Here is a 26454-nt window from a genome sequence, read left to right as displayed (position 1 = left end):
CAATCTTTTTAGGTAGACGGTTCCCTGCCCTCGGGCTTACAATCTAAAAAGACATGACACAGAAGGAGAAGGGGGTGGTGGAGGGAAAGGGTAAGAGGTCCAGCAGTTCCTCTCTACCTCCAAGGCCTGGACCAAGGCAGATGGACTGAAGGGAGGGCTTGGCTTCATAATGGATGGTTAATCATTTTCCAGGGAAAATACATACTCTCAAGTAGGATAATGCATATACAGTATATAGCAACACAAGAAATGGTTTGATAAACAGGCACCAAAAGAACATCAAATAGTAAGCAACAATTATGCAATGCCTGGGAAGGCTTCTCTGAACAGGATGGTTTTCAACTCCGTTTTGAAGCTGGTTAAAGAAGTGATGGCTCTTGCTTGTGGGGGAAGAAGGTTCCAGGAGTGAGGGGCAGCAAGTGAAAAGAGGCGAATCCGGGATGGGGCAGAGGAAATCCTGGGCTGAGATAGTAGACCTTGACTACCAGAACGGAGGGACCGAGTGGGAAGGTGAGGAGAAAGAAGGTCTGATAAGTAAGGAGGGGCCAGTCCATGGAGGGCTTTAAATGTCGACAGCAGGAGCTTATACTGAATGCGGAAAGGGAGGGGGAGCCAGTGAAGGGATGCCAACACAGGAGAGATGTGGTCAGAGCGGTGGGCGGAAGTGATAATGCGTGCAGCTGAATGCTGGACAGATATTAAAGGACGGAGGTGAGAAAGAGGAAGCCCAGCCAGGAGGACATTACAGTAATCAAGTCGTGAGATCACTAGGGCATGGACCAGGATCTTGGCAGTAGAGGCAGAGAGAAATGGTCGGATTTTAGCAATATTGTACAAAAAGAATCTACAAGCCTTGGCTGTGGTCTGGATCTGAGGGATACACGACAGAGAAGAATCAAAGATAAAACCAAGACTGCGGGCTTGCTGGACTGGTTGAATAGAAATGTTGTCCACAGAGACAGAAAAGGAGTGTTCCACAGAGACAGAAAAGGAGTGTTGAAGGGTGGGCTTAGGCGGAAAGACAAGAAGATCCGTCTTAGACATGTTGAGCTTCAAACGCCAATGGCTCATCCACTGCGAGACAGCTGTGAGACAAGACAAAACTTGCTGTTCAAGCCTTGGAGAAAGGTCAGGGGCGGAAAGATACAACTGGGTGTCATCGGCATACAGGTGGTAGGAAAAACCAAAAGAGCTGATGAGTTTACCTAAGGACAGTGTGTAGAGAGAAAACAGAAGGGGACCCAGAACAGAGCCCTGGGGAACTCCAACAGATAAGGGAACAGGAGAAGAAGTCTGACTGCCTGCAACTACTGCAAAAGATCTGCCAAACAAGTAAGATCTAAACCAGTCGAGAACAGAGTCTGAGAACCCAAGGTCAGAGAGTATATCAACTAGAAGACAGTGATCAACGGTGTCAAAGGCTGCAGACAAATCAAGAAGGATGAGAACAGAGTAAAGGCCATTAGCCTTGGCCTGTAAAAGGTCATTCGAGATCTTAGTGAGAGCTGTCTCTGTGTAATGCCTTGGGCAGAAACCAGACTGAAAGGGATCGAGGATGGAGTTGGCTTCAAGAAACTCAAGACAGTGCAAATAAACAACCCGTTCCAAAACCTTAGAAAGAAAGGGAGGAAGAGAAATCGGATGATAGCTAGACAAAGAGGAGGGGTCAAGAGAAGTTTTTTTCAGAACTGGGGAAATGAGAGCATGTTTGAAGTCCGACGGGAAGGAGCCTGTAGAGAGAGAGAGATTGAAGATATGGAGAAGCGAGGGCAGAAAGGAGGGAGCTATAGAGATTAGAAGACGAGTAGGAATTGGATCAAGAGGACAGGTTGCAGGTTTGGAAGAGTTCAGAAGTGTAAAGAGTTCATCCAAAGAGGCAGGAGGAAACACAGAAAATTTGTTAGGCGAGGGCGATAGAAGATTAAGAGCAGAAGAAGAATCGGGGGGGGGGGGGAACTATCTCAGAGTGAATAGTGGTAATCTTAGAGATGAAATAATTAGCAAAGTCATTAGGAGAGAATGATGAAGAGACAGGAGGAGAGGGAGGTTTAAGCAAGGTGTTGAAGGTGGAGAACAAATGCTGCTGGCGCCTCTCATTGGCGGAGATCAATGATTTGTAATAATTCTGTTTTGCCAGAGAGGGCAAATTTCTAATTTCTAAGCCACCTTCAGTCCCTTTTTGAGAAAAAGGCAGCATATAAACATATAAATAAATAAAAGTAGTAAGAAATGTTCAGGTATTATACTCACTTGGAGCTGGAGAAAGTCTATACCAGTGATGGTGAACCTTTTAGAGACCGAGTGCCCAAACTGCAATCCAAAGCCAGCTTATTTATTGCAAAGTGCCACATTCCTCTGGCTTTTTAGGTACTAACTCTGGCGAACTCTGTACTGGGGTGACTGCGCACATGCCCACAGAGAGGGCTCTGAGTGCCCCCTCTGGCACCCGTGCCATAGGTTCGCCATCACTGGTCTATACTAACTGGTTGCCTTCCAGACCTGTAGTTTCCAGTTTAAGAGGGTGAAGATGAGATATGGAAATGGCTAGGTGCTATCTACAATGTTTGTAGCATAGTTTGTGTTATAAGATCCTTCTTCTCCCCTGTTTTGATAAATAGGGCACAGTCATACCTCTGTATCCATGAATTCAAGTATCCATGGCTTTAAAATCTCTCTCTCTCTCTCTCCAAAATGCAAACCTTGATTTTGCTGTTTCATGTAAGGGACACAATTTTACTATCGCATTTAATGAGACTTCAACAGTCACAAATGTTGGTATCCATGGTGGGTCCTGGAACCAAACCCACTGGATACCAAGGGCCAACTATATTACCATAAGAGCTTTATTATATCAGCCCAAAACACTACCTATTTCATTCTCACTGTAGTCTAGAAGCTAATGCGAAACTCACAAGCAGGACATGATCACCATTACATCTCTTGTGTTCCCTAGCAACTAGGATTCAGAGGTATATTAGCTACAGAACATATAGCTGTAGAGGACCTTATCATAATTTACCGAATTTCCTTTTAAAGCTCTATAAGCTGGTGGTCATAACTCTATTTTGTGATGACTGATCTGAGCTGACATTAACCTGCAAGGAAGGGTATCTAGGGGTCATGGTGGCTACTCTGGTGAAAATCCTGATGTTGGATCATCTTTTTAAAAACAAAACAAAACCAAGCAACAGAATCCCAAGAAACTCTCTAGGCAATGCAACTATTAGTTGGATTTGTAAGAGTGACTTGAACCAAAATTGTGCCCATCAATAGCTCCATTTCATCTTGGAAAGAAGTGACCAATGGGATGCCACAGGGTACTATTTAACATCTTCATCAATGACTTAGATGGGATACAGTACATGCTTATCAAATTTGCAGATGACACCAAACGAGGAAGGATAGCTAATAGCTCAGAGGACAGAATCAGAATTCAAAATGATCTTAAGAGACTAGACAGCTCAATTGGAACTAACAAAATGATTTTCAACCGGTAGAAATACAAGGTACTACACTTAGGCAGAAAAAAATAAATGCATATATATATAGGATCATTTATGAGCAATAGATATAGGATCATTTATGAGCAAGTTAAAAAGTACTGGTCCCAATCGAGATCCTTGAGGAAACTTACGTTTACCTCCTTCATTTATGAGAACTGACAATTGATTCTTACGCTACTGTACAGTTACTTCAGTAAGAACAGCTCTTCACTTGGTCCATGATCAATGCGCTTGCTCAAGGGTCTTAGGTGGAGTGTTATTACATAACTTTTGAAAGTCCCTTGTAAATGTTTTCTAATGAATGTCTTTCTCCAACTTATGGTATACTCTGTCAAAGAACTCTTTAACTTTAGTATGCATATCATGTGGATAGAAAAGTATTATTTTGAATTTTATGTACTTGAAGGAGGTGGTAAATATGTAGTTCTGATCAATTAACAATGTTGACTTTAGACATTCTGGGGAGATGATAGCATTTCCTGGGGCCTTTGCATTTTCCCCACGGAGAATTAACTGCTCTACAACTTCCCATCTTTGAAATTTATGTCAGAGTCTTAATTATTTTCTAGTTTAATTACACAAAACATTTTGCCAGATGAGCATCCTAATTTCAGTTTAAAATACAATTCTCTGGCATTGCCTTAGCTTGCCAGAATATTTATTTCCCCTTGTTAATTAGATTCCAAAAAGATTGTCTGGCTAGTATGTCTTGTGCCCAATGTTTTTGTTGTTGCTCCCAATTCTTTGTATCCTCCTTTAAAAACTAATTTTCTAGATCATGTAGTGATGTCTATTATTTCAGCTCAGCAAAAGTGGGTAGGAAAAGGAGGGGAATGATAGTTCAGGTCACTCTATCGCTCGTATGTTGATGCTAGTTAAATATCCTGCATTTTAAGGAGACATTTGTACTTTTGTAATTTAATCTTCATTATCCTAATGCTCTCTACATTGTCCTGGCTTTGAAGAGTGTTTAGAAACTTTAGGTGGTCCAAAGAGCTGCAGCCAGATTGCTCTCTCGGTCTAGCAACAATGAGTACCCAAACTGCTTGTTGCAACAGCTTCACTAGCTGATGTTGTTTCTGGATACAATTCAAAGTTCTGGTTTTAAACTATGGCTCCATACAGACAGGCCAAAATAAAGCTGCTTCAGGTCACTTTGGAGGTATGCTGTTTAAATGATGCATGCATCCTAAGAGTCCGGATGCTGTGCCAAAGCTGCGCTCCAGTCGTTAGACTGGATTGTGGCTTTGGTGCAGCTTCTGGACTCTTAGGACGCATGCATCATTTAAACAGCATACCTCCAAAGTGACCCAAAGCAGCTTTATTTTGACCTATATGGCCCAGATCCAGGACCATATCCTCCCATACAAACCTGTTAATGTGTTAAAATCTGCTACAGAAACTCTTGTCCTTGTCCTCCCACACTCCTAGGTATATCTGGTGGGAACAAAGGAAGAGGGCCTTTCTTGTTCATTCGAAAGTTTAGGACCTTTTGAGGCCTTTGATGACCGATTGTACAAGGCTCACTCCACTTAAACAATGTGCAGAATTTCCTATTTGTTATTTTTGTTGTGCTGTTTTTTTAATGGATTGTGTTTTAATTAGTTTTAATTTTTTGAGTTTAGTATCTTGAACTATGTCTTTTTAATCTGCTGTGAGCCTCCTTGAGTTCAGAAACTGGGGGAAAGGATATTTAATAACAATGATTTTATACTGAAGGCCTTTCAGTAATATTTTGTTCATTCCAATTTGATGTACTATTCTTGCTTAAGCTTGGCCAAATCAGATAAGACTTTGGGTAAGGCAGTGCACTCTATAAAAATATACATCTTGAACAGATGAGCTGGGTGTGTGGTGGAGAATACAGAGCACAGTAACTTCTGTGTCATTACTACTCCCTGGATAACTGAAAACTCACCTTTAAATAATAAGCAGGTAATCCATTATACAGCTTTCGAGTATTATTGGATCTACATCAACCTGATCACTATTTGTCACACAAGTACTGAAAGCATTCCTAAGAAAATAGCTGTGAAGGATCCCTCCCAGTACTGTATGGCCTCTTAACGCTGCTACCAGTTGCAGTACCCATTAGATGGATATTTGTCCAAAGGACTTTGAAAAATCTTATACCATATACAGCCAAGTTTAATTACGCACACTAAAAAAATCAGTGCAACATTCTTTGGTGTTAGTTGCAAACATCATTGATTTTCTGCTCCAGCACTTCCATCTGAGCATGAAATGAATTGACTGCTTTTTAGTTGACCAATAACGTCTGATCAGATCTGCAAAGCAGTATTTTCAAAGGGACTACCATTTTTCTCTCTAGCTGCATATTGATTTTCCAGCCATGGAGCAAATTGGTTATAAAATGTATTTTGTCTGCCATATATTTTCCCATCCCATCTCTTTCCACTGAAGAGTTCAACATTTTGTTTGTGACATAATGGAGCAAATGCCATTTTAGACTACCCTGCAAATCCACACAAGTTCAAACTAAAAAAAAGCAATGAATCAGAAAATTAGTGCTAGATTCCTTTCTACCCATCTGTTTTGCTTTTCATGCCATAAGATCATACTGCCTGTCTCGTTGAAATCTGCTTTATGAAGATATTCCTATTTAAAAATATGTTTCAATACATACTCCTATATCCACAGGCACTACTGATATGATTTAATCTTCTGTATTAGTGAATCACTATAGATACTGCAAAACAACTTTCTAGGATCTTAATGCATACTCTTAAGAATGTTTTCTCAAGCACTTCTATTTAATATATTTTGGTAGTGTATAAAAACCAGTACAGTTAACACTTATGCAAATTCAGTAGTAGTAGCTTTAACAGTACAATAAAGACTATATTCTTGCAATAAAAACATCTTTAAATCTTTAGCTGTGCATATAGCAATGTTGCGCACTGCACAACATTTAGTTATAATGTTGTACAGTGCTGCTATTCTGCACGGGGGTTGCTTATTGCTGAAGTCTGTATCTCCATCTATAGATATTTAAGATACATTGTGGGGATATTGGATTAAGAACCAGTGTTTGTACAAGTTGAATGTTTTTCTATGTAGTCTGAATTCTTTTCACCACTGACCAGCTGCATTAATAAATTAAAGCTGGAATCTCCTTTTATTAGACACTTCTCTAACATTCCTCTAACAATTATATTCTGGTACTAATGTGGGCCATTTCCTTGTAAACAGTTTGATGGCTACAACCTAAATGGCCTTATTATATGTGAGAGTATACAAAGCTAGTTCTGAACACTACATGGAAAAAATAAAACTTTACTATATTTCTTGATCAAGTAGTCATTGTGCATCTTTCATTTTAATTTTAATTAGTATATGTGCAGCTCCACAGAAAAGCTACAAAGGTTAAGGAATTGTTTTCTATGTTTGAAAAAGAACTGTCATATTTTGCCTCAGATTTCTGGTTAGGCTGTTCATCAGGACAATATGAATACTCAAACTGGGAATAAACTTTCAAAATGACCAGACACTGATGAATATATGAAGAGCACAACCTTTTCCCACTGGTCACACCATTTATTTTAAACAGACACATTTGAGTCCTTAAGATGAGCTGGAAGCTGCAACAGCAGCTCTCTTGGGCTTTGGTGCTGTTCCTTCACGGAATCCATTCCTGTATATACAAGAAAAAGAAGAATGAGAACTTTCTGAAAGTGATTATTTTCATGTACTGAGGGGTGAAGGTAGTCAGCTTATCTCAGTTACAATGTGAAATCACTAGAACTCAGATGTTCAGACATTTTTTTAAATGGAAACATCACAGATAAGCTGTTAAAAGCTACACAATCTTTTTGTTCTACACATTAGGCATTTAAAGGTATCATTAAAAAAACACAACCTTTTAACCCACAACTATCTTTTGCAAGGATTTCGTTCTATAATTAGACCTTTAAGCTACTTTCCAAAATTTAAGAAAACACTACATACACAAAGAAAAATGAACTACCACACTACTTCTTAGCAAAACAGCAAAAAGGTAGAACATAGTGATTCTAATGTGTCTTTTCTTTTATCTCATTACTCCCAAACACAAGAATACTGCATGGAAGAACAGAACTTGGAAACTGCATTCAAATGGATCAATTTAAGTGCTTGCAATGATTAAAAAATTAAAATGGTTTCTGAGGAACTCAGTGGAATCTTGGCCCATTTATGCAACTAACAACGCTATGCCCACCATCCTGTCAGTAACATACGGAAGCCCAAGTACAATTCAGTGGACCCTTGTTATATGCTGGGGTGTGTATGCCCAAGTTCCATTAAATATAATGACATAGCAAAATGGTGTCCCTTATAAAAAATGGAAAATCAAGGTTTGATATTTGAAATTTATACTTTTTTTTTAACATTTTCAAACCGTGGATGCCTGAACTTGTGTATAAAAAATTTGTGTACATATAAGAAGGGCTGACTGTATATGCCGACATGTATCTTTTTTTGGTCACTGTGGAGTTTGGTATCTCTTTCTCCCTCTGAAGTAACCAAAGAGCAGTTCTGTCTGGAGAACCTTTATACTACGCTGAGTGATGGATCTCAGCCTATTATTACTACTGGCGTATCAAGAGCGTTAGCATTATTTGACTGTATGTACATCTTCAAACAATGAATAGAAAGCTGTTCAACCTGCACCCTTTCAAATGCATAAGATGTTTCAATACATACTGCTGGACAAGATGAAGTCTTCACTACTATGTTCATATTTGATGATAAATATATCATACAAATAGGGTTGTGCAGTTTGTTATATATTTATAGTGAGTTTGTCATATATTTATTTCTAATTCGCTAAAATATTTATTTCCAAAAGGGAGTACACAAAGTGCAGTCCTGAGGCTGAACGCACAAACACCAGTCCCAGAAGTGCTTTACCAATCTAAATGATTTTTTCTGGTAAAAAAGGATTAATCACCTCTCCACGCTGCTTCCATGAGCAGGAATTCACCTTTAAAACAAACTGTAGCATGTACACACACACACACACACACCCCTGCAATTTATTCAAAAAGTGCCAGTTTCTCAAACCAGAAGTATGTTTCTAACCATTCCCACCTTTTGTTTGTTATTTTTGGCAGTCTGCATGGCCCCTGGGGTAGAAAACTGGACTCTAGACTAGCTATAGGTGTTAACTGTGCTTAAATCAATTGCAAGATGGCTTCTATTTTTTAAAAAAAAACCAACCAAATCATCAATTTCTCAGTAATTTAAAATACAGGTTTAAAAGACTGCAACAGAAGGAGAGAAAATTATATGCACAACATATACTTTTAAAACCTTCAAAATTAGACCTATGCACATGGATATCATATTAAAACTTTTCCCTGCATTTCAGTCCACATTTTCTCTAACATTAAAATTCTTTACTGTACCTGAATCTGCGGTAGACCTTTTTCAGATGCCTCATCCGGCCAGTCCCAGTAGTATTGCGCCTCTTGGCCTTAGCACTCCAGTTGTCTGTTAGATAAAAGAATGAACTATGTGATGCATTATACCAAAGGTGGTGATATGCTTTCTGAATTTATATATTAGGTTTATATTTGGTCCTTCCTCAAAGGTGGCTAATACACATAAGGTTACATGGCTCTCTCTACCCATTTTCATCTTCCTAACAATGAGTCAGGTAAGAATTTTTTAAAAATAGTGATTGGCTAAATGTCATGCTGTAACCCAGATGATCAAGTGTGGAATTGAATCTATGTCTTCCATGTCAAACAAACTAACTGTACTCGGATGAAATGTTTTAAAAAATAGTGAGGGAATGAAGAAATCTTGCAACACCTGTTGCGAGTTAAATTTATATTAAATTAATTTATATTGGCAAGACCTTTTCGGAATATCAGCGCACATCTTGGCAATGATGATGCACAGCAGTCATTTGTGACCTAAAATGAACCCCAGAACTGCACTTCCACACCATCATTTTGGCTAAAAAAAGACAATTATATTCATGGTTTGTAACCCAGCTTCCAAAAAGATTATTATCAAAAATCAAAGAGGACTCCCAGCACTTCTGATTTTATTTCAGTTGGGAAGAAGGCTGAAAAGTGGTTTCTGGGCAGTACCTATCCCTTCACTACTACATAACGCTGCTTCTGTTCAAAAAGGCTGGGAAAACATTAATAGCAACCATAGAAAATAAAGTGGAAGCATCTGGGTTATTCTTTGTACTAAACCATACTTGTCAATAAGGCTGCACAGGTTTTATTAGCTTACAGGTAAGCAGTCTAAATACCATGCTGCTTCCTCTGAAAGGGCTTGTCTTCTGCTAAGAAAAGAAATATGATAAGTTGTTTCTGTTCTGCAGGTATGAAATTCCTGGTTACTTCAATTATTACCTGGATTTGTGAACCAGAATGCAGCATTAAACTGACCACGCAAACATTATTTTCTTGTAAAATTCAAGAAAAGGTTCTACGTTTGTATCTGCACCATCATGCCTTCCAAAGCAGCGAAGTATCAGAGCACCAGGTAAGTAAGGTCCAAAACAAACATAATCCAGTTTGAGACAGCTTTAACTGTCCTAGATCAGTGATAGGGAATCCTGGGCACTATAATTTATTGTGGCGCCAGAACTCCCTGACAGAGGAGGCTAAATGTCTTTCAAAATCAGTTCCCAGAATTCCCTAGCATTGAGCCAGGGCAGTTAAAGCGGTCTCAAACTGGGTTTTTTTTTCTCCAGTGTTTTTTGGACCTAAGTGTTAAAGCTTATTCCGCATTTCAGAAAGTTCTGCACTTACACTTTCTCTTGCGTTTAGCAGGATAGCCACATTTCCCACAGGTGGACTTCTGGAGGTGGTAGGCCTTGGATCCACATCGACGGCACAAGGTGTGCGTCTTATTGCGACGCTTACCAAAGGATGATGTTCCTTTTGTCTGAAAAGAGATTTGCAAATTAGTTTATGCTACTATTAACATTAATTTAAAAAGAAAACATGCATTTTGCAGAGCATCACATTAAGAGGAAAACCTCCTGAGTTGATGTAGTTGTGATTAGAGGTATGAGCTGCAAAATCTTAACTCTCACTGCTGTTGTGGATTTAGCAAGAAGTGTATTAATCATCTTGGCCTAAATACCCTAAAGGCACAAGATCCTGTCTGATCTTGAAAGCTAAGCAGGATCAGACCAGGTTAGTGTATGGATGGGAGGCTGCCAATGAATACCAGGTGCTGTAGGCTATATTTTAGAGGAAGGAACTGGCTAAATCACCTAAGAATTCCTTGCCTAAGATCCAAAACACACTACATAAACAATCCAGTCTGAGACCTCTTTAACTGCAATGCTAGGGAATGCTGGGAACTATAGTTCTGTGAGACATTTAGCCTTCTCAGTCAGAGCACTCTGGTACCACAATAAATTACAGTTCCCAGGATTCCCAAGCACTGACCCAGGGTAGTTAAAGTGGTCTCAAACTGGATTATTGCTGCAGTGTGTTTTGGACCTAAGAAAACCCTATAGAATTCAAGGGGTTACCATATTGTCAACAGGCAACCTGAAGGTACACACAGACACATATTAAGCACTACAGTACTAACTCAGTCTTCATCCCTATAATCTTTAAAATGGAGACAACACGCTGTAGTTTGCACCCTGCATTTGTTTCAAATGCAGTGCACAAATTCCAGAGACCGACTGAGGTAACAATAATTTTACAGGGAATTCCCATTAATGCATGTACTCTTCCCCATCCATGCCCCATTATTAAAGAAATGTATTTTGATATAAAACACTTCTTTTTGACATACTCTTCCAGCAGTGGGCAACCAAAATTGTTATGGGTTGGAACAACATAATCTATGAAAAACTGATACTTGGGAAGTTAGTAAGGGGGAGCATGACCGAGACGGCTACATAGGCCTCCTGTCTAATTTGTGCCTGTTTGCATCACATGCTTTACTGTGACTTCATTCCTAAACACAAGGAGCCTGAGTGATTACATTCAGAATTAAAACCATTTCTTGTCTCACAAAATCCAGCAAAACCATGGAGCAGCCTTCCTCAACCCCAGATGTTTTGGGCTACAATACCCAGAATAAGCCTATGGACAGACCAATGGAAGTTGTGGCCCCAAAGATCTGGAGGACACCAAGCACCACATGGGCACTACAGCTCTCTCTTTTTCACAGACACAACTATTGGGAAACACAAACTGTGAGTCTTTGTAAGCTGTAGGAACATCTGTCCATCTATCCCTACTTTTATGTTCAGAAAAAAAAAGGTCCCGGAGTCACATTGGCTGCATCTACACTGCAGAATTAGTGCAGTTTGACACCACTTTAACTGCCATGGCTCAATGCTATGGAATTACAGCATTTGTAGTTCTGTGAGCTATTTAGTCTTCTCTCTCAAAGCTAGTGTGGTGTCGGTTTGTGTGCTGGACTACAACTCTGGAGACCAGGTTTTGATTCCCTGCTCAGCCATGAAACCCACTGGGTGACCCTGGGCAAGTCACACTCTCTCAGCCTCAGAGGAAGGCAAAGGTAAACATCCTCTGAACAAATCTTCCCAAGAAAATCCTGTGATAATAAGGTTCTGAAATGGAGGCACACAAAACCAACAACAAGAAAACCAGAGAGCTCTGGAGCCTCAATGAACTCCCAACCCCAGGCTTCCAAAGGCTGGAGCCACAAAACATAGTTTGACGCCACTTAAGTGCTGTAACTCCCACTTGATGGAATCCTGGGATTCGTAGTGTTACACCATCTTTAGCCCTCTGCCAAAGAGTGCTAGCGTCCCACAAAACTACAGGTCCCAGGATTCTACAGGATGGAGCTTCGAAATGCAGCTTGACTCCCATCCCATGGAACGCTGGGATTTGTAGCATTACCTTCTCTGACAAAGAGCGCTGGTGCCTCACAAAACTACAAACCCCAGGCTTCCATAAGACGGAGCCACGGAATCCACTTTGATTCTAGTTTAAGTGCTGCAACTTAAATCCTGGGATTTGTATTCACCAGGCCTTCAGCATCCTCTGCCAAAGAGTGCCAATGGCAAACTGTGCCCTTCTAAAGAGATTTTGGACTACAGCTCCCAGAAGCCTCAGCCACGTTGGCCAATAGCCTGGGATTCTGGGAGCCGAAGTCCAAAAAAGTCCCTTATAAGGGGCACCGTTTGGGGACCACTAATCTAGACACACTACACAGTTCTTCTATTGCTGTAGCCTAAAACAGCATCACACTGTTCAAGTGTGCGTCATTTGGCTGTAAACCTAAGCCCTATGAAACCAATTTACATTCACGTGAGTGTTCTGGGCCTGTTATTTTTTCCTCGACTAGCCCTACAGTCTATAGGGCCTCTTTCCTTCTGGGCCCCAAGGAGGAACTCTCTGAGTACGAGCCCAGGAAATATAAGGCTCCCTCGTTGCCGAGGAATGTCGGGAAGCTCCTGCTAGTCTTCCCCCGGCTGGTTGGCCTGGGATACCGGAGGATGGAAACGGATTCCCCGCCGCCCCCATCCCGCACTCACCATCTTCCTTCAGCCGCCTCAAGGAAAAAGAACTACCTCCGCCCCCAACTTCCGGAATATCAGCACCGCACTTCCGGTGAAGGGAGGTGTGCAACACCGAAAGGGTTCCGTCGCTGAAAGAGACAGAGCGTATTCTATGATAGAGAGAAAGGAAGAAAGGCGCATGCGTAGTAGGCCAGTGACGTCAGGCCGCTTGGAGGGCACTCTAAAGAGCAGGAGAACAGGACAGCATCTGCACTGGAGAAATAATCCAGTTTGACACTATTTCAACTGCCATGGCTGGATGCTGGGAAGAAATGGTGATTTCCACGTGGCCCCAGAGCTCTTTTGACAGGAAAGGATGAATGTCTCACAGTCCCCAGAATTCCATAGCATTGAGCCATGGCTGGTTAAAGCAGAGTCAAACTGGATTATTTCTGCAGTGCGGATGCAGCCTTAGCCAAGGTTTCCATGGCTGAGGAGGATTTGAATTCAGGTCCCGCAGGGTCCTAGTGTAACTTTCAAATTACTCCTCCATGTTGGCTGTCAAGAGTTTTTTCTTTTATAATATATATATATATATATATATATACACACATATATATATATAATAAATACTAATATACTACTACTACTACTACTAATAATAATAATAATAATAAATTAATTACTCCTCCATGTTGGCTGTCTAGAGTTTTTTCTTTCTTTTATAATACTGTATATATTAATATTATTAATAATAATAGTAATAATAAATACTAATTATTTAATTGCAAGAAATGCTTATTGTTAGTTTTTCTTTTCACTTGTTTTGCTTTGTTAATTGCTATGAACTTTACTATGTAATTTGCTGCTGTTGATTTGCTCTGTGTTTTTGTTTTTGTTATTTACTGCTATAGTTAACTGTTATTTTATTGTTATTTTTTAATATGCTGCTATGTTATATCTGTTTTTATTTCATGTTTATTGTTCTTGCTTTACTTTGTATTATCCCCTCTGTTGTAAGCCGCATGGATTCTCAGTGATTGGGCGGCATATAAATAAATCTTATTATTATTATTATTTACTCCTCATGTTGGCTGTCAATCTTTTTTCTTTTATAATATATATTTTATTATAATATTATTATAATAATCGTAAATACTAATATATAATATATATAATAATAACTACTCCTCTACGTTGGCTGTCAAGTGTTTTTATAATATATATGTTATTATAATATAATAATAATAATAAATACTAATATATAATAATAATAATAATAATAATAATAATAATAATAACACTTCCATGTCGGCTGTCAAGACTTCAAGTCATTTCAGACTTATAGCAGCCCTAAGGATTTTTCTTGGCAAGTTTTTTTAGAGGGGGTTTCTATTGCCGTCCTCAGAGGTTGAGAGAGTGTGACTTGCCCAGTGGGTTTCCATGTCTGAGCCAGCATTCGAACCCTGGTAAACATTTTTATTTATTTTCTTTAGCCAGCATGATGTAGTGATTTGAATGTTGGACTTTGACTCTGGAGACCAGGGTTGGAATCCTGGCTCAGACATGGAAACCCACTGGGTGACCTTGGACATGTCATACTCTCTCAGCCTCAAAGGATGGCAGTGGCAATGACAAACTCCCTGCAAATAAACTTGGATCCTTGGATAAGTGAGGGCTACTATGTTCATACTGGATCCTTGCCCTTCCTGGCTTCTGACATCATCTAGAGGGGGACTGTCCGAGTGGGTAAAGGGAGTGGTGAATGCTTCACTGCAGCAAGGCAAATCGCCATCCTGCCTAAAGGAGGCTGTGATGAGACCATTACTGAAAAAGACCTCCCTGGATCCCACCATTCTAGACAACTATTGGCCAGTCTCTAATATTCCATTCTTGGGCAAGGTTCAGGAGCGAGTGGTGGCCTCCCAGTTCCAGGGGTTTCTAGATGAAACAGATTATCTAGATCCATTTCAGTCTTGGTTCAGGCCTGGCTATGGCACAGAGACAGCATGACCTCCGCAGGGAAATGGACAGGGGAGTGTGTCCTTGTTGGTCCTCCTGCTGGATCTCTCAGCGGCTTTTGGTACCATCAACCATGGTATCCTTCTGAGCCACCTTTATGGGATGGGACTTGGGGGCACTGTTATGCAGTGGTTCTGGTCTTTTCTGGAGGGCCAGACTCAGAAGGTGGTGTTGGGGGGCTCCTGTTTGACTCCTTGGTCATTGTCCTGTGGGGCCCCATTGTTCTGTCCCCCATGTTGTTCAACATCTACATGAAACTTCTGGGAGAGGTCATCCGGAGTTTGGGGGTGTGGTGTCACCAGTATGCGGATGACATCCAACTCTATTTCTCCTTCCCATCAGACTCCAAGGAAGCTGTCTCTGTGCTGAACCAGTGTCTCCTGTCAGTAATAGACTGGATGAGGGCAAACATATTGAAGACAGGACAGCGGTGCTCCTGGTCAGTCGTAAGGCAGATCAAGGAATAGGGACATTGCCCATGCTGGATGGGATTACACTCCCCCTGAAATCTCTGGCTCGCAGCTTGGGTGTGCTTCTGGACTGCACTATTGAGCTTGGATCCCAGGTTTCAGTAGTGGCCAGGAGTGCATTTGCAGCCCAGCCCCAGCCCATTCTAGTCCACTTCCTTGAATTGCAGCATTAGAGAATTCTAAATACTTCTCACCAAACTATAAATCTCAGATTTCCATAGGGTGGAACTATAGCAATGAAAGTGGGACCATACTGTTATAAATATGTACAGTACTATGGATACACAGCTGTATTTTGTTTCATTGTAGTCCTGAGATAAAGAACATAAACATAAATTGCCACTAGAGGTCAGTGGATTTTCACTTAACCACTTGTGTCTGTCTTGTAGAGGCGAAAACATCAATGATTCTAATTGGTTGCCTGTCACTTTATGGTGACTCCATGAATTTCCTAGGGTTTTTTTAGGCAAGAAATACCCTGAGTTGATTTTTGCCAGTTCCTTCCTCTGAAATATACCCTACATGGCATCTGGTGCCTTTAGGGTTTTTAGGTTGCCTGTGATAACTCTGACTTTAAAAAGGTCAGTAGGGCATATTAACAATAAAGTGGAGTCAAATTAACAGGGATGGTAAAATGGGGCACCAAATCATAATGTTTCTTTAGAAATATGAAAAATGTTGAATACACCAAAACATAAATATTCTCAAAGATTTCCAATATGTATCAGAAGATCATATAATCTTTGAAGGGTAGAAAAGCAATGTTTATGTATTCTCCTTTTTGTTTTGTTGAACATGGGACTGCATCCACACTACAGAAATAATCGGGTTGGATACCACTTTAACTGCCATGGCTCAGTGTTATGAAATCTTGGGAACTGCAGTTTGTTGTGGCACCAGAGCTCTCTGACAGAGAAGGCTAAATGTCTGACAAAACTACAATTCTCAGAATTCCATAGCAATGAGCCAGGGCAATTAAAATGGTGTCAACCTGGATTATTTCTGCAGTGTGGATGCAGCCAGTGGTTCTGAAGTGTTGTATTTAAAATGGTGATTGTCTTGGCTTTCCTCTACGCATCAGGGAATTCATTTCCATTTCACGTTGTGCTCTGGAAAAAAGTATTCCTAAAGAAATGTTGCATCTTTACCAAGCACTGGTAGAAAAATAGTATTACGAAGAATTTGCATGCTATGGACTAGAACCCTCTGGCACAGAGATGTTCTTCTATTTCCATTTGAATCACAATTCAACAAAGTATTTAGTACCTTCTGAAATTAATTGGCAGCTTGTCACTTGGCACAGGAAAAGTATAATTAATTCTGTCTGAAGCTTTAGGGAGATTTTAAAATATATATTTTCTTAAATGAGTACTGTAGAATTCTAGCTGTTTGCTGTATGGGAGTTCCCAAATGTAATCTTTTATAAAACTTAAAGCAATTTAAGTAAAATTGCAAAATGGAGTCTTGCTTGATATGAAACACACACAATAAAGAGAAACTAGGGAAATAATGTCATGTTTTAAGTGATCATTTCCCCCCATATTAGTGTAAGATCGTGGGTGTAGAGCATCTCAGATCAGGACACCAAGCAGTCACATTCCTGGTGCATCATTTCCTGTACCACTATTTTGTTCTTTGTACCAGAATCCTGGCAAATCTCATTCTGATTGTAAGCCTGCAGGCAGGGAACCGTCTAACTAAAAGATTGTATGTACAGCGCTGTGTAAATTTACAGCGCTTTATAAATAAAGGTTAATAATAATAATAAGAGTGAAAGAGCCAGCTGAGATGCTGAAGAGCAAGAGAAAGTCTCCTTAGCTTAAGTTTGGTGGAGCACATTGTCCTAACACCAATGCTGAAGTAAGATGCAATCATCTGGTTGTCTTCTTTAGGTGAAATGGTATGTGTGGCATAGGGTTTGAATTCTTGCTAGGCCATGGAAACCCACTCAGAGGAAGACCACATTCAGAGAGAGGCAAAGGCAAAACCTCTGAACAAATCTCACCAAGAAATCCCCATGAGAATGTTGCCGTAGAGTTGCCATAAGTTGGAAACGACTTGAAGGCACACACAGGGTACCATCTTATCTTTTGTTATGTGGGGGACTGGCCCTGATACCATCCAAGCTGCTGTACTAGTCCATTGGGACATCCTGTCAATGGATCTTAGTTAACTGGTTCCAGACTGGTGAACCAATGACATAAATTTTGTTTAAATTGTATATAAATTATACCTTACTTTTAATAAAAATGTTTCCTATTATTTCAGATATATTTGGCATTTGCTAAAAAGTTTTAATTTTTTAAGTGACAAGTGCCTACATTATTTTATAAATATATTTTTATGCAGTTTAAGGTGATAGCATAGCAATCTAATCTAATTAAAGTCCTTTCAGTCTTTGAATGTACATGTACATTTATTTTAAAGTATTGATAATTTTAAGTTGTTGTTTTTATCCAGGCCTGACATATTTTTAGATATTGATGGTATTTGTTTTTATTCAGATCTGCTGTAGTTTAATCCCTGTTTCTGTTGGAGGAAAGACAGAGTTCCATTTTGTGCCCAGAAAACCTCCGTCTTGTTGTCTTTACCACTGGAATTCTGATAGCAAAGGAGCCAAAATGAAGAACTTCCATGAAGCCAGATGGAGAGGAGGCTTCAGAAAACAGACTTCTCTATCCATGGGTTTCCCTTCTGTGGCAGAGAAAGCATGCCACTCTGTGATATGGCCCCTGGAATGGTCTTTCAGAAATTATTAATTTGTAAGAAAAATTTTAAATGTTGAAGGCTCACCAATTTAGGACTGGCTTCTGGAGACATAAGAAGCTACCTTATACTGAGTCATAACATACCCTGCAACTGCCCAATTTGCCAGGGAACGTCCTGATTAATCCTTTGTCATCCCATTTTTGGATGCTTTTAAAATGTCCCAGTTTCTATCTTCTTTTCCCACTTCATTCTTGTCACCTTACTTGCTGCAAACTGAGGAGCCGGCCATTCACATGTTGGGTTATTTTAGCATGATGATGCGAATCATCTCACTTACACATTCCAGGTTTGTTATTCACACTATGAAATTGCATCAATGTGAGTTTGGATGTTCATACATGCAACCATTCAAATAAAGATGGAGCCAACAATGCAAATGCATTTGGAGCCCCTTTTTTGTTATGCAGCATTTTATCCTGAGTCCATACGAATCTATTCGCATCGCTTCTTCACACTACTGACAATGCAGATCTTTTTTAAAAACTCAGGGAAAAAACAGATATTGATTATCCTGGATTGAGTTGGGCTTTTTTGGCAGCCCCCCCCCCCAAAATGTTTTGGCCAGGTATACTTGTGATGCGTGTGAACAACTGAGATTTAACCAAGATTCATCCTGGATTATTTTCACACTGTCAATAGCTCTGAGTTCAAACTGTAAAAGCAGTTTGCACTCAGTTAATTCAGCAATAGAAGGAGGAGAGGAGGAGACAGGCTCCAAGTAGGTTCAGAAAAAAAAAGAAACTACTGTAGCCTCACCTACTATGTGCATTCTTCCTCTTTCATAACTTTTGCCATCTTAACCAAACTCTGATATTGCTTGGCCTCTTAGGTCCCTGTTTTGTTCTGTGAAAGACTTTAAAAGAGAAAGTTTTCAAAGAGCTAGAGGGAACTGTTATGTCTTAACAACTGTTTTTAAAAGCTTTCATCTTTTTAAAATTTCATTTTATTCTTGTATTGTGTGATTTGTTTTAATGCTGTACTTGTTTGATTCTAGTATAATGCTCATTTTTGTAGGTTTTTAATTGTATTATTCTTGTAAATTTTTAGCTGCTTTGAGTCCCCCCCCCCTTTTTGGGGGGGAGGGGAGAAGGATATAAATAAAATATAATAAATAATTAAGTTGGAGGGTATGTCATCATATACAGTTGGCCCTTCTTGTTATCGGCCGGATTTAAAGATTTTACGTTCTGTGTATGATGCAAAACGTAGCATTTTTTATTTTTATTTTTTAAAGGCATTTCAGGTCTTGCATGAATGTGCAAATAAAACCTTTGGGTGCCTTCATAAAAAGTCAGCCTACATTACAGCCTTTGAGAAAGAACCATTTCATGTGAAGAAAATAATCAAACAATGTCATTTGACACATTTCCTAGAGCCATGTCTCCAGGCATATTCTATTAGTCCCTGGAATGTAATAAATACCTTAAGAGCTTTGGAGCTAATTACTGCTAATTAGGAAAAGGCAGATGACATTTGTGAACAGAAACAAGTCCAGAAGCTCACGCTGAAAGCCAATTTCACAAGCTAAGAATGTAACTACCGGGGTGTTCTCCCTCTTTCCAGCCAGTTATTTGATCCATGCCATCTGCAGAAGTAATAGAAGGAAAAAAGAGTTGGCATATGGGAGCACAGATAATGAACAGAGAGGGAAATTAGTACACATTAGCAATGAAGTCACATCCAAGGATTGGTTACTTTTCTGTTAGCTAGATTCTTCAGATCAAGACCTGAAAACTTTTTGAGATACAAATTTCAAGATCAATTTTAATGGATGTGATGTGGTTACAATCCAAGGTCATTTGAAGTTGAAGGCAGAACCTTCATAATGATTGTATTAAAAGGGCCAAAAGCTAATAAGGAAATATAATGGGCTCCGCGTAAGAGGGCATCAGTTTAGCAAAAAGAGTTCTTATCACTTTGGCAGTGACTTCAGTTTTTTTCATACTGCTGTGTGCCCAATGAGAACAGCCTGAAGACACTTAGGTACAGAGATCTAATTAGTTCCCACAGCTTTTTGGTGTTGCTGTGTGCTTTCAAGTCGCTTCTGACTTATGGTGACCCTGGAGCAAACCTATCATGCCTTTTCTTGGCATGTTTCTTCAGAGAGAGTTTGCCATTGCCATGCTCTGAGGCTGAGAGGGTATGACTTGCCCAAGGTCACCCAGTGGGTTTTCATGGCTAAGGCAGAAATCGAACTCTGGTCTCCAGAGTGATAGTCCAACCACTACACCACATTAGCTTGTTCCTGTAGCATCCAGGCATAATTTAACAGAGAGATCTTGAATGGAAATTATCTTGTTCCCCACCACCTGAGAAGTAACTTTTCCAAGTTTTCCTAACAGAGCAAATGTTCTGAGGATACTGTGGACTATCAAAAAGAGAAGTTGATCCTAAAGCAAATCAATCCTGAATCATAGAATCATAGAATCGTACAGTTGGAGGAGACCACAAGGGCCATCCAGTCCAACCCCCTGCCATGCAGGAAATCCATATCAAAGCATCCCCAACAGATGGCCATCCAGCCTCTGCTTAAAGATCTCCAAAGAAGGAGACTCCACTACACTCCGAGGGAATGTGTTCCACTGTCGAACAGCCCTTACTGTCAGGAAGTTCCTCCTAATGTTGAGGTGGAATCTCTTTTCCTGCAGCTTGGATCCATTGTTCCTGCTCCTGTTCTCTAGAGCAGCAGAAAACAAGCTTGTTCCCTCCTCGATGTGACATCCCTTCAAATATTTAAACAGGGCTATCATATCACCTCTTAACCTTCTCTTCTCCAAACTAAACATCCCCAGCTCCCTAAGTTGTTCCTCATAGGGCATGGTTTCCAGACCCTTCACCATTTTAGTCGCCCTCCTTTGGACACGCTCCAGTTTCTCAATGTCCTTTTTGAATTGTGGTGCCCAGAACTGGACACAATATTCCAGGTGGGGCCTGACCAGAGCAGAATACAGTGGCACTATTACTTCTCTTGATCTAGACACTATACTTTTATTGATGCAGCCTAAAATTGCATTGGCCTTTTTAGCTGCTACATTGCATTGTTGACTCATGTTCAACTTGTGGTCTACTTGGGACTCCAAGATCCCTTTCACATGTAGTCTCATTCAGCCAGGTGTCCACCATCCTATATCTGTGCATTTTATTTTTCTGTCCTAAGTGCAGTATCTTACATTTCTCCGTGTTGAATTTCATTTTGTTAGCTTTGGCCCAGTTTTCTAGTCTGTTCAGGCCATTTTGAATCTTGATCCTGTCCTCTGGGGTATTCTGGGGTCTGAACACTCATTAAAAGTCAAATGACTAAACTGAGGCTATCATTCTTTGGACATATAATGAGATGAGATGACTCATAGAGAAAGAGAATGATGCTTGGTAAAGTGGAAAACACTAGGAAAAGAAGAAGATGCCATTGCAGATGGAATGATTCAATCAAGGAAGCCATCACTGTGAGTTTGCCAGATCTGAGGAGGGAGACTGAATTTTAATCAGGAAAAACCTCAGGGCCCACTTTCCAGCAAAATAAAAGTGCATAGGGCCATTGTCAGAATTTTGACATCTTTCCCCAATAAGCAAAGAACAATTCAGTTCTGGGTGTGCACAGGTTAAGTCTCCTGTATCTGAAAATGCTTGGATTTTGTTTTATTTTATTTTATTTTTTTTTTTTTTGGATTTTAGAATATTTGCATATACATAATGGGATATCTTGGAGATGGGACCCAAATCTAAACATGACATTCAATTATGTTCTGTATATATCTTATAAATACAGCCCGAAAGTAATTTTAAACATATTTTTAATAACTGTGTGCATGAAACAAAGTTTGTGTACACTGAACCATTGGAAAGCAAAGGTGTCACTATCTCAGCCATGTAGGTGGACAATTTTGGATTTTAGAGTACTTTGGATTTTGGAATTCTGGATAAGGGATACTCAACCTGTATAATCATGGGCAAGCTCCAGTATAATAACTTTAAAACATTCATAGTATATGATGCTGAGCACTGATTTATAGTCTATTTGTAAAGACTTGAGCAATCACAGGATCTGGTTGCTGGTATCCCTAGAGATGTAAGATGGGCTAGGCATAACATTCCTCAGGGTTGCTTAAGGCCTCTCTTGTGAAAGAATGAGCAAAACAGCCAGGCAGAGTCAGTCTCCAGAAGGTCTGAGACAGACAGACTGAGAATTGCTCCTCCTGGTTCTGAATTGGGTTCCCATCCCAAGGAAGGAATATATTTTCCACCTCTGGTTGCTGTGTATTGCTGTGCATTTCTGTAAACATGAAGGTAAGCCAAGGTTTGAGGCAACTTTTCACAGTGAAATAAAGGCTAATAATATTTAGAAAAGGGAAGTTTTGATTTTGATTTTTTTACAAAAAGGCACAGTGTAGCAGCAGACCCGGAAGAATTTGGAGCTATGTATGAATGGGGATGAATTCAAGAACAGCAACAACTGGAATGTATGCATTTGCAGGAGACAGTACTGAAAGCCATACCTTCTTGCAGAAGATGTCTGCCTGAGTCACGTTTGGAAAATTAGACCAAATGTTAGCCAAATAGACATTTTAATAACACAATTTTCTCTCCCCCTTTCCCTTTCACTCCTCCTTTTAGGCACTTGAGATTCTACTTCTCTTGGAAATTGTGGGCAACTTCCCAGCTTTTTCAAGGTAGGTGCTTCCTTAACACTTGTAAACCCTTTTGTCAGAAGCTACATTTGTTTTATTCAGCACATAGGGTACCTGCAACAACATGTTGCTGTGTATCCTCAGCAGAGCTTCCAGAATTTTATAGTGTTGTGGAAATTGTCTTTTTCAATTAGTGAGAATGGATAGATTCCCTCCCTCACCCCAGCAATCACAACCAGATTTTTGTCTATCCCCATCTTTCTCAACCTTTTTACCCAAGAGGAACACATGAAATATTTCTCAGAGAACTCCTACATAACAATTACTATATCTACTAATAATGTACTAGTTTAATTCTATTTTAATGTGCACTTTTGTATGTCTGAATTGTACTGTTTTAATTTGCAAGCTGCTTTGTGTCCCAATTTTGAGTGAAAAGCAGGGTATAAATAATAATAATAATAATAATAATAATAATAATAATAATAATAATATAATTAGGGCATGAGGTTTTTTTCAGTTATGATCTCTTGTGGAACTCGTAGTGACCTTTTGCAGAATCCTAAGGTTTCCGGGAACCATGGTTGAGAAACCCTTTTTTTCTTAGGTAGTGCTCTTGTGTTTTGAGCAACTACACTAAGGGCAGGATTCAGCTGGTAAAGGGGTACACAGAGCTGTAGCAGCCATACAATCCTTTACATGTTGAATTTATGGCTGCCAAAACAGTTTTAAAAGGTGGCTATTTAATGTACAATGCAAGCTGGGTTTAATAGTAAGGCGGGTCATGAATCTCCTAAGTCACATCTGATTGATTTTGAAGCTAAGCTAAGGTGGCTCTCCAGATCTCACCACTTGTCCATTGAGCTCCGCACACCTGTATTTTGACAACATTTTTCTTCCTCTTAACATACAATCCAATAGACCTTCTTCTTCAGTTCACTGCCACTGGAATTCATTTGGTCCTTGGTCAGAATGTGATGGCTGTACTAAGACTCAGGTACTTTGCTTTATACTTTTCTCATTTATATGTGATGTGGGCTCTCTCGCTTCAAAAAAATCATGAGATCAAGTTAAGTACATTAGGATCTGAGCTTAGAAAAGTTAATGAGCTACAGTTCCAAGAATCTCCTGCACTCATATGTATGGAGATGCTGGGAGATGAGTGCTCAAAAATAACTTTTCCAAACATAAATGTACATACTTTGCTTATTTTGACTAACTAACTGTCTGAGATCTCAAAAAATTAGATATCTGGAGGAAGACTTGTAGTGCCATCTTGACCACAACTTAACAATGATAATAGTTTTTCCTATATCTTCAAATACTGGTTACAATATTAAAAACTAATACTACCTGGGTTAAATAGAGAGCGAAAAACAGTAACAGGAACATCCAGTTTAGTCAACTGACTTTTTGAATAGCATCAACCGAAGTCAACTGAAATTTTGAGTACCGTAGTGTGCTCATTTAGTTTTAAATAATGGTAGCAAATGGAAATCTAGTGCAGTGATGTTTTGGACTTCAGCAACCAGAAGCCCTAGCCAACATGATCAATTGTAACATACAGTCAGCCCTCTGCAGCCATGGAGTTTTTATCCATGTATTCAAGCATCAGCGGTTTGAAAATATTTTAAAAATGTATGAATTCCAAAAAGCAAACTTTCATTTGGCCATTTTATATAAGGGACACCATTTTACTATGCCGCTGTATTTAATGGGACTTGAACATCCATAGGTTTTGTTATCCATGGGGGGGGGGGATCTTGGAAACAAACCCTAGCAGATAACAAGGACCCACTGTATTTTGGGAATTGAAGTTTGGAATAAATGAAGAACTAACTGTTGAGAAGCACTGGCTTAGGGCAAAATCCATTGGGCCCCTTCTCCTGCTCAGTCCCAATTGTTATGGGAAGTGCACAAGAACATTGCTGAGTTCTTGAACAGCCCACTCATTTAGAGGGGCTTGCACAAAAGGACACCCAAGAGGACTGTATCTTTTGTTTTTGATGTGTACCTTCAAGTTGTTTCTAATGTATGGTGACCCTAAGGTGACCCTATCATAGGGTTTTCTTGGTAAGTTTCTTCAGAGGGGGTTTGCCATTGCCATCCTCTGAGGCTGAGAGAGTGACTTGCCCAAGGTCTCTCAGTGGGTTTCCATGGCCAAGCCAGGATTTGAACCCTGGTCTCCCAGTGTCCTAGTCCAATGCTCAAACCATGGCACCACACTGTATCCTAGATCTCCATTAATTACGATTAAGTCAAAAATGACTATTTTTTTCAGGACACCTGTCATATAGTCTGAAGCAAGTCCCATTGAGTCCAGAAAGACTGGTTTAGAAAAATGTGTGCATGGGATTCTTATCCAACAGTGCAAACCTGTGAGCTTGAATTCCATGGATCTTACTTCTACCATAAATGGGTATGGGATTGCAGCTTCAATTAATTAAATTGAATTACTCCAGCTTTCCCATATTGATTGATTGCCTACTGTTAAATTATCCACAAGAGGGCGCATAAATCTAAGAAAGGACAGATTATAATCAAAACTGTTTTTTTTCATTTGCTGTTAAAATTGCCAAACGGAACCATTTCTTTTTTGTTAGCAATAGCTCTCAAATTAAAATGCAAATTATTTTCCTTGTTGCATACTTTTTTAGAATTCATTATTTCAAGAAGTAAAACAAGTTGGGAGTGGGGGAAAAATCAATCAGACCATTTTCACAAGTTTTTCTTTAAATGCAACCTTCTGCATACAGCTAATATTTAGTTGTGCAGTGCACAGTTTCTTACCCTCGATAACCGGACCAAGAAAATTCAACATGTTTTGTGCAAGATAGAATTTGCAACAAAAGTCATCCACATCCAGATTTGCAATTTCAGGCACTACACCTCACCATAAAGTATATATGAGTGCAGTATTACTAAAGTATTACAAGTCCCCACTGCTACACTGTGAACAGTAGCATGCTCATACCATACAGGCACACAATGTGAGTGATCATTTCAGCAGAGGAAACACTTGTTTTATTTTGTTTTGTTTTTTGGAAGAAAGGACTTTGTTGTTGTTATTTGTGCCTTCAGTCAACTCCAGCTTCTGACAACCCAGTCACGATTTTCTTGGCAAGATTTATTCAAGGGAGGATTGTAGTTGCCCTCCTCTTAGACTGACATCTAATCTGCACTGAAGAAATAATGCAGTTTGATACTGCTTTAACCAGTTGTGATGGTGAATTGGTTAAATGCCTGCATTGCAGCTACTCACTCAAAAACCACAAGGTTGTGAGTTCAATACCAGCCAGGGGCTCCAGCTCAACTGAGCCTGGCATCTTCTCATAGGTTACTAAAATGAGTACCCAGCTTGTTGAGGACAATTAGCTTACACTTTGTAAACAGTTTAGTACACTGGTAAGTGGTATAGAAATGTACTTGCTATTGCTATTGCTACCATGTATCAATGCTATAGAATTCTGGGATGTGTAGTTTATTGTGGCACCAGACCGCTCTAGTAGAAAAGGCTAAATATCTCACAAAACTACAAACCCCAGAATTCCATAGCATTGGCAGTTCCATAGCCATGGCAGTTAAAGTGATGTCATACT

General features: G+C 39.7%; 2 protein-coding genes and 1 non-coding gene across 3 annotated transcripts in view; 1 reads left to right on the top strand and 2 right to left on the bottom strand.

Moving 5' to 3' along the window:
- Positions 1–7045: 7045 nt before the first annotated feature.
- Positions 7046–13160, bottom strand: RPL37 (ribosomal protein L37). Its single transcript, XM_042448711.1, has 4 exons — positions 13006–13160; positions 10280–10415; positions 8912–8996; positions 7046–7158 (listed from the first exon to the last, which is right to left on the bottom strand). Exons 1-4 carry the CDS (start codon positions 13006–13008, stop codon positions 7089–7091), a joined length of 294 nt encoding a protein of 97 aa, XP_042304645.1. The 5' UTR covers positions 13009–13160; the 3' UTR covers positions 7046–7088.
- On the bottom strand, positions 7235–7315 carry LOC121924576. The gene has a single exon (XR_006102680.1). It is a non-coding gene; the product is annotated as a small nucleolar RNA SNORD72 (small nucleolar RNA).
- Positions 13161–22353: 9193 nt separating the features above from the next.
- The window catches only part of C7 (complement C7), a 43814-nt gene continuing 39713 nt past the window's right edge, over positions 22354–26454 (top strand). Inside the window, exons 1-3 of the mRNA XM_042448642.1 lie at positions 22354–22514; positions 22842–22897; positions 23777–23852. Coding sequence (XP_042304576.1) covers positions 22509–22514; positions 22842–22897; positions 23777–23852 — 138 coding nt within the window. The 5' untranslated portion in view covers positions 22354–22508. The remainder of the gene's footprint in view (positions 22515–22841; positions 22898–23776; positions 23853–26454) is intronic.

This window comes from Sceloporus undulatus, chromosome 2 (genome assembly GCF_019175285.1).
Source record: "Sceloporus undulatus isolate JIND9_A2432 ecotype Alabama chromosome 2, SceUnd_v1.1, whole genome shotgun sequence".
NCBI classification, from domain to species: domain Eukaryota; kingdom Metazoa; phylum Chordata; class Lepidosauria; order Squamata; family Phrynosomatidae; genus Sceloporus; species Sceloporus undulatus.
Note: the sequence above shows the minus strand (reverse complement) of the source record. Positions and strands in the feature narration are given on the sequence as shown.

What these genes read in the sequence shown, in the direction of transcription:
- RPL37 (XM_042448711.1), bottom strand. An exon ending in TGCTAAACGCAAGAGAAAGT is followed by an intron (nt 8,997 to 10,279) that starts GTAAGTGCAGAA and finishes TTTATCTAACAG; the next exon opens with ACAACTGGAGTGCTAAGGCC. An exon ending in AAGGTCTACCGCAGATTCAG is followed by an intron (nt 7,159 to 8,911) that starts GTACAGTAAAGA and finishes TTGTATATACAG; the next exon opens with GAATGGATTCCGTGAAGGAA.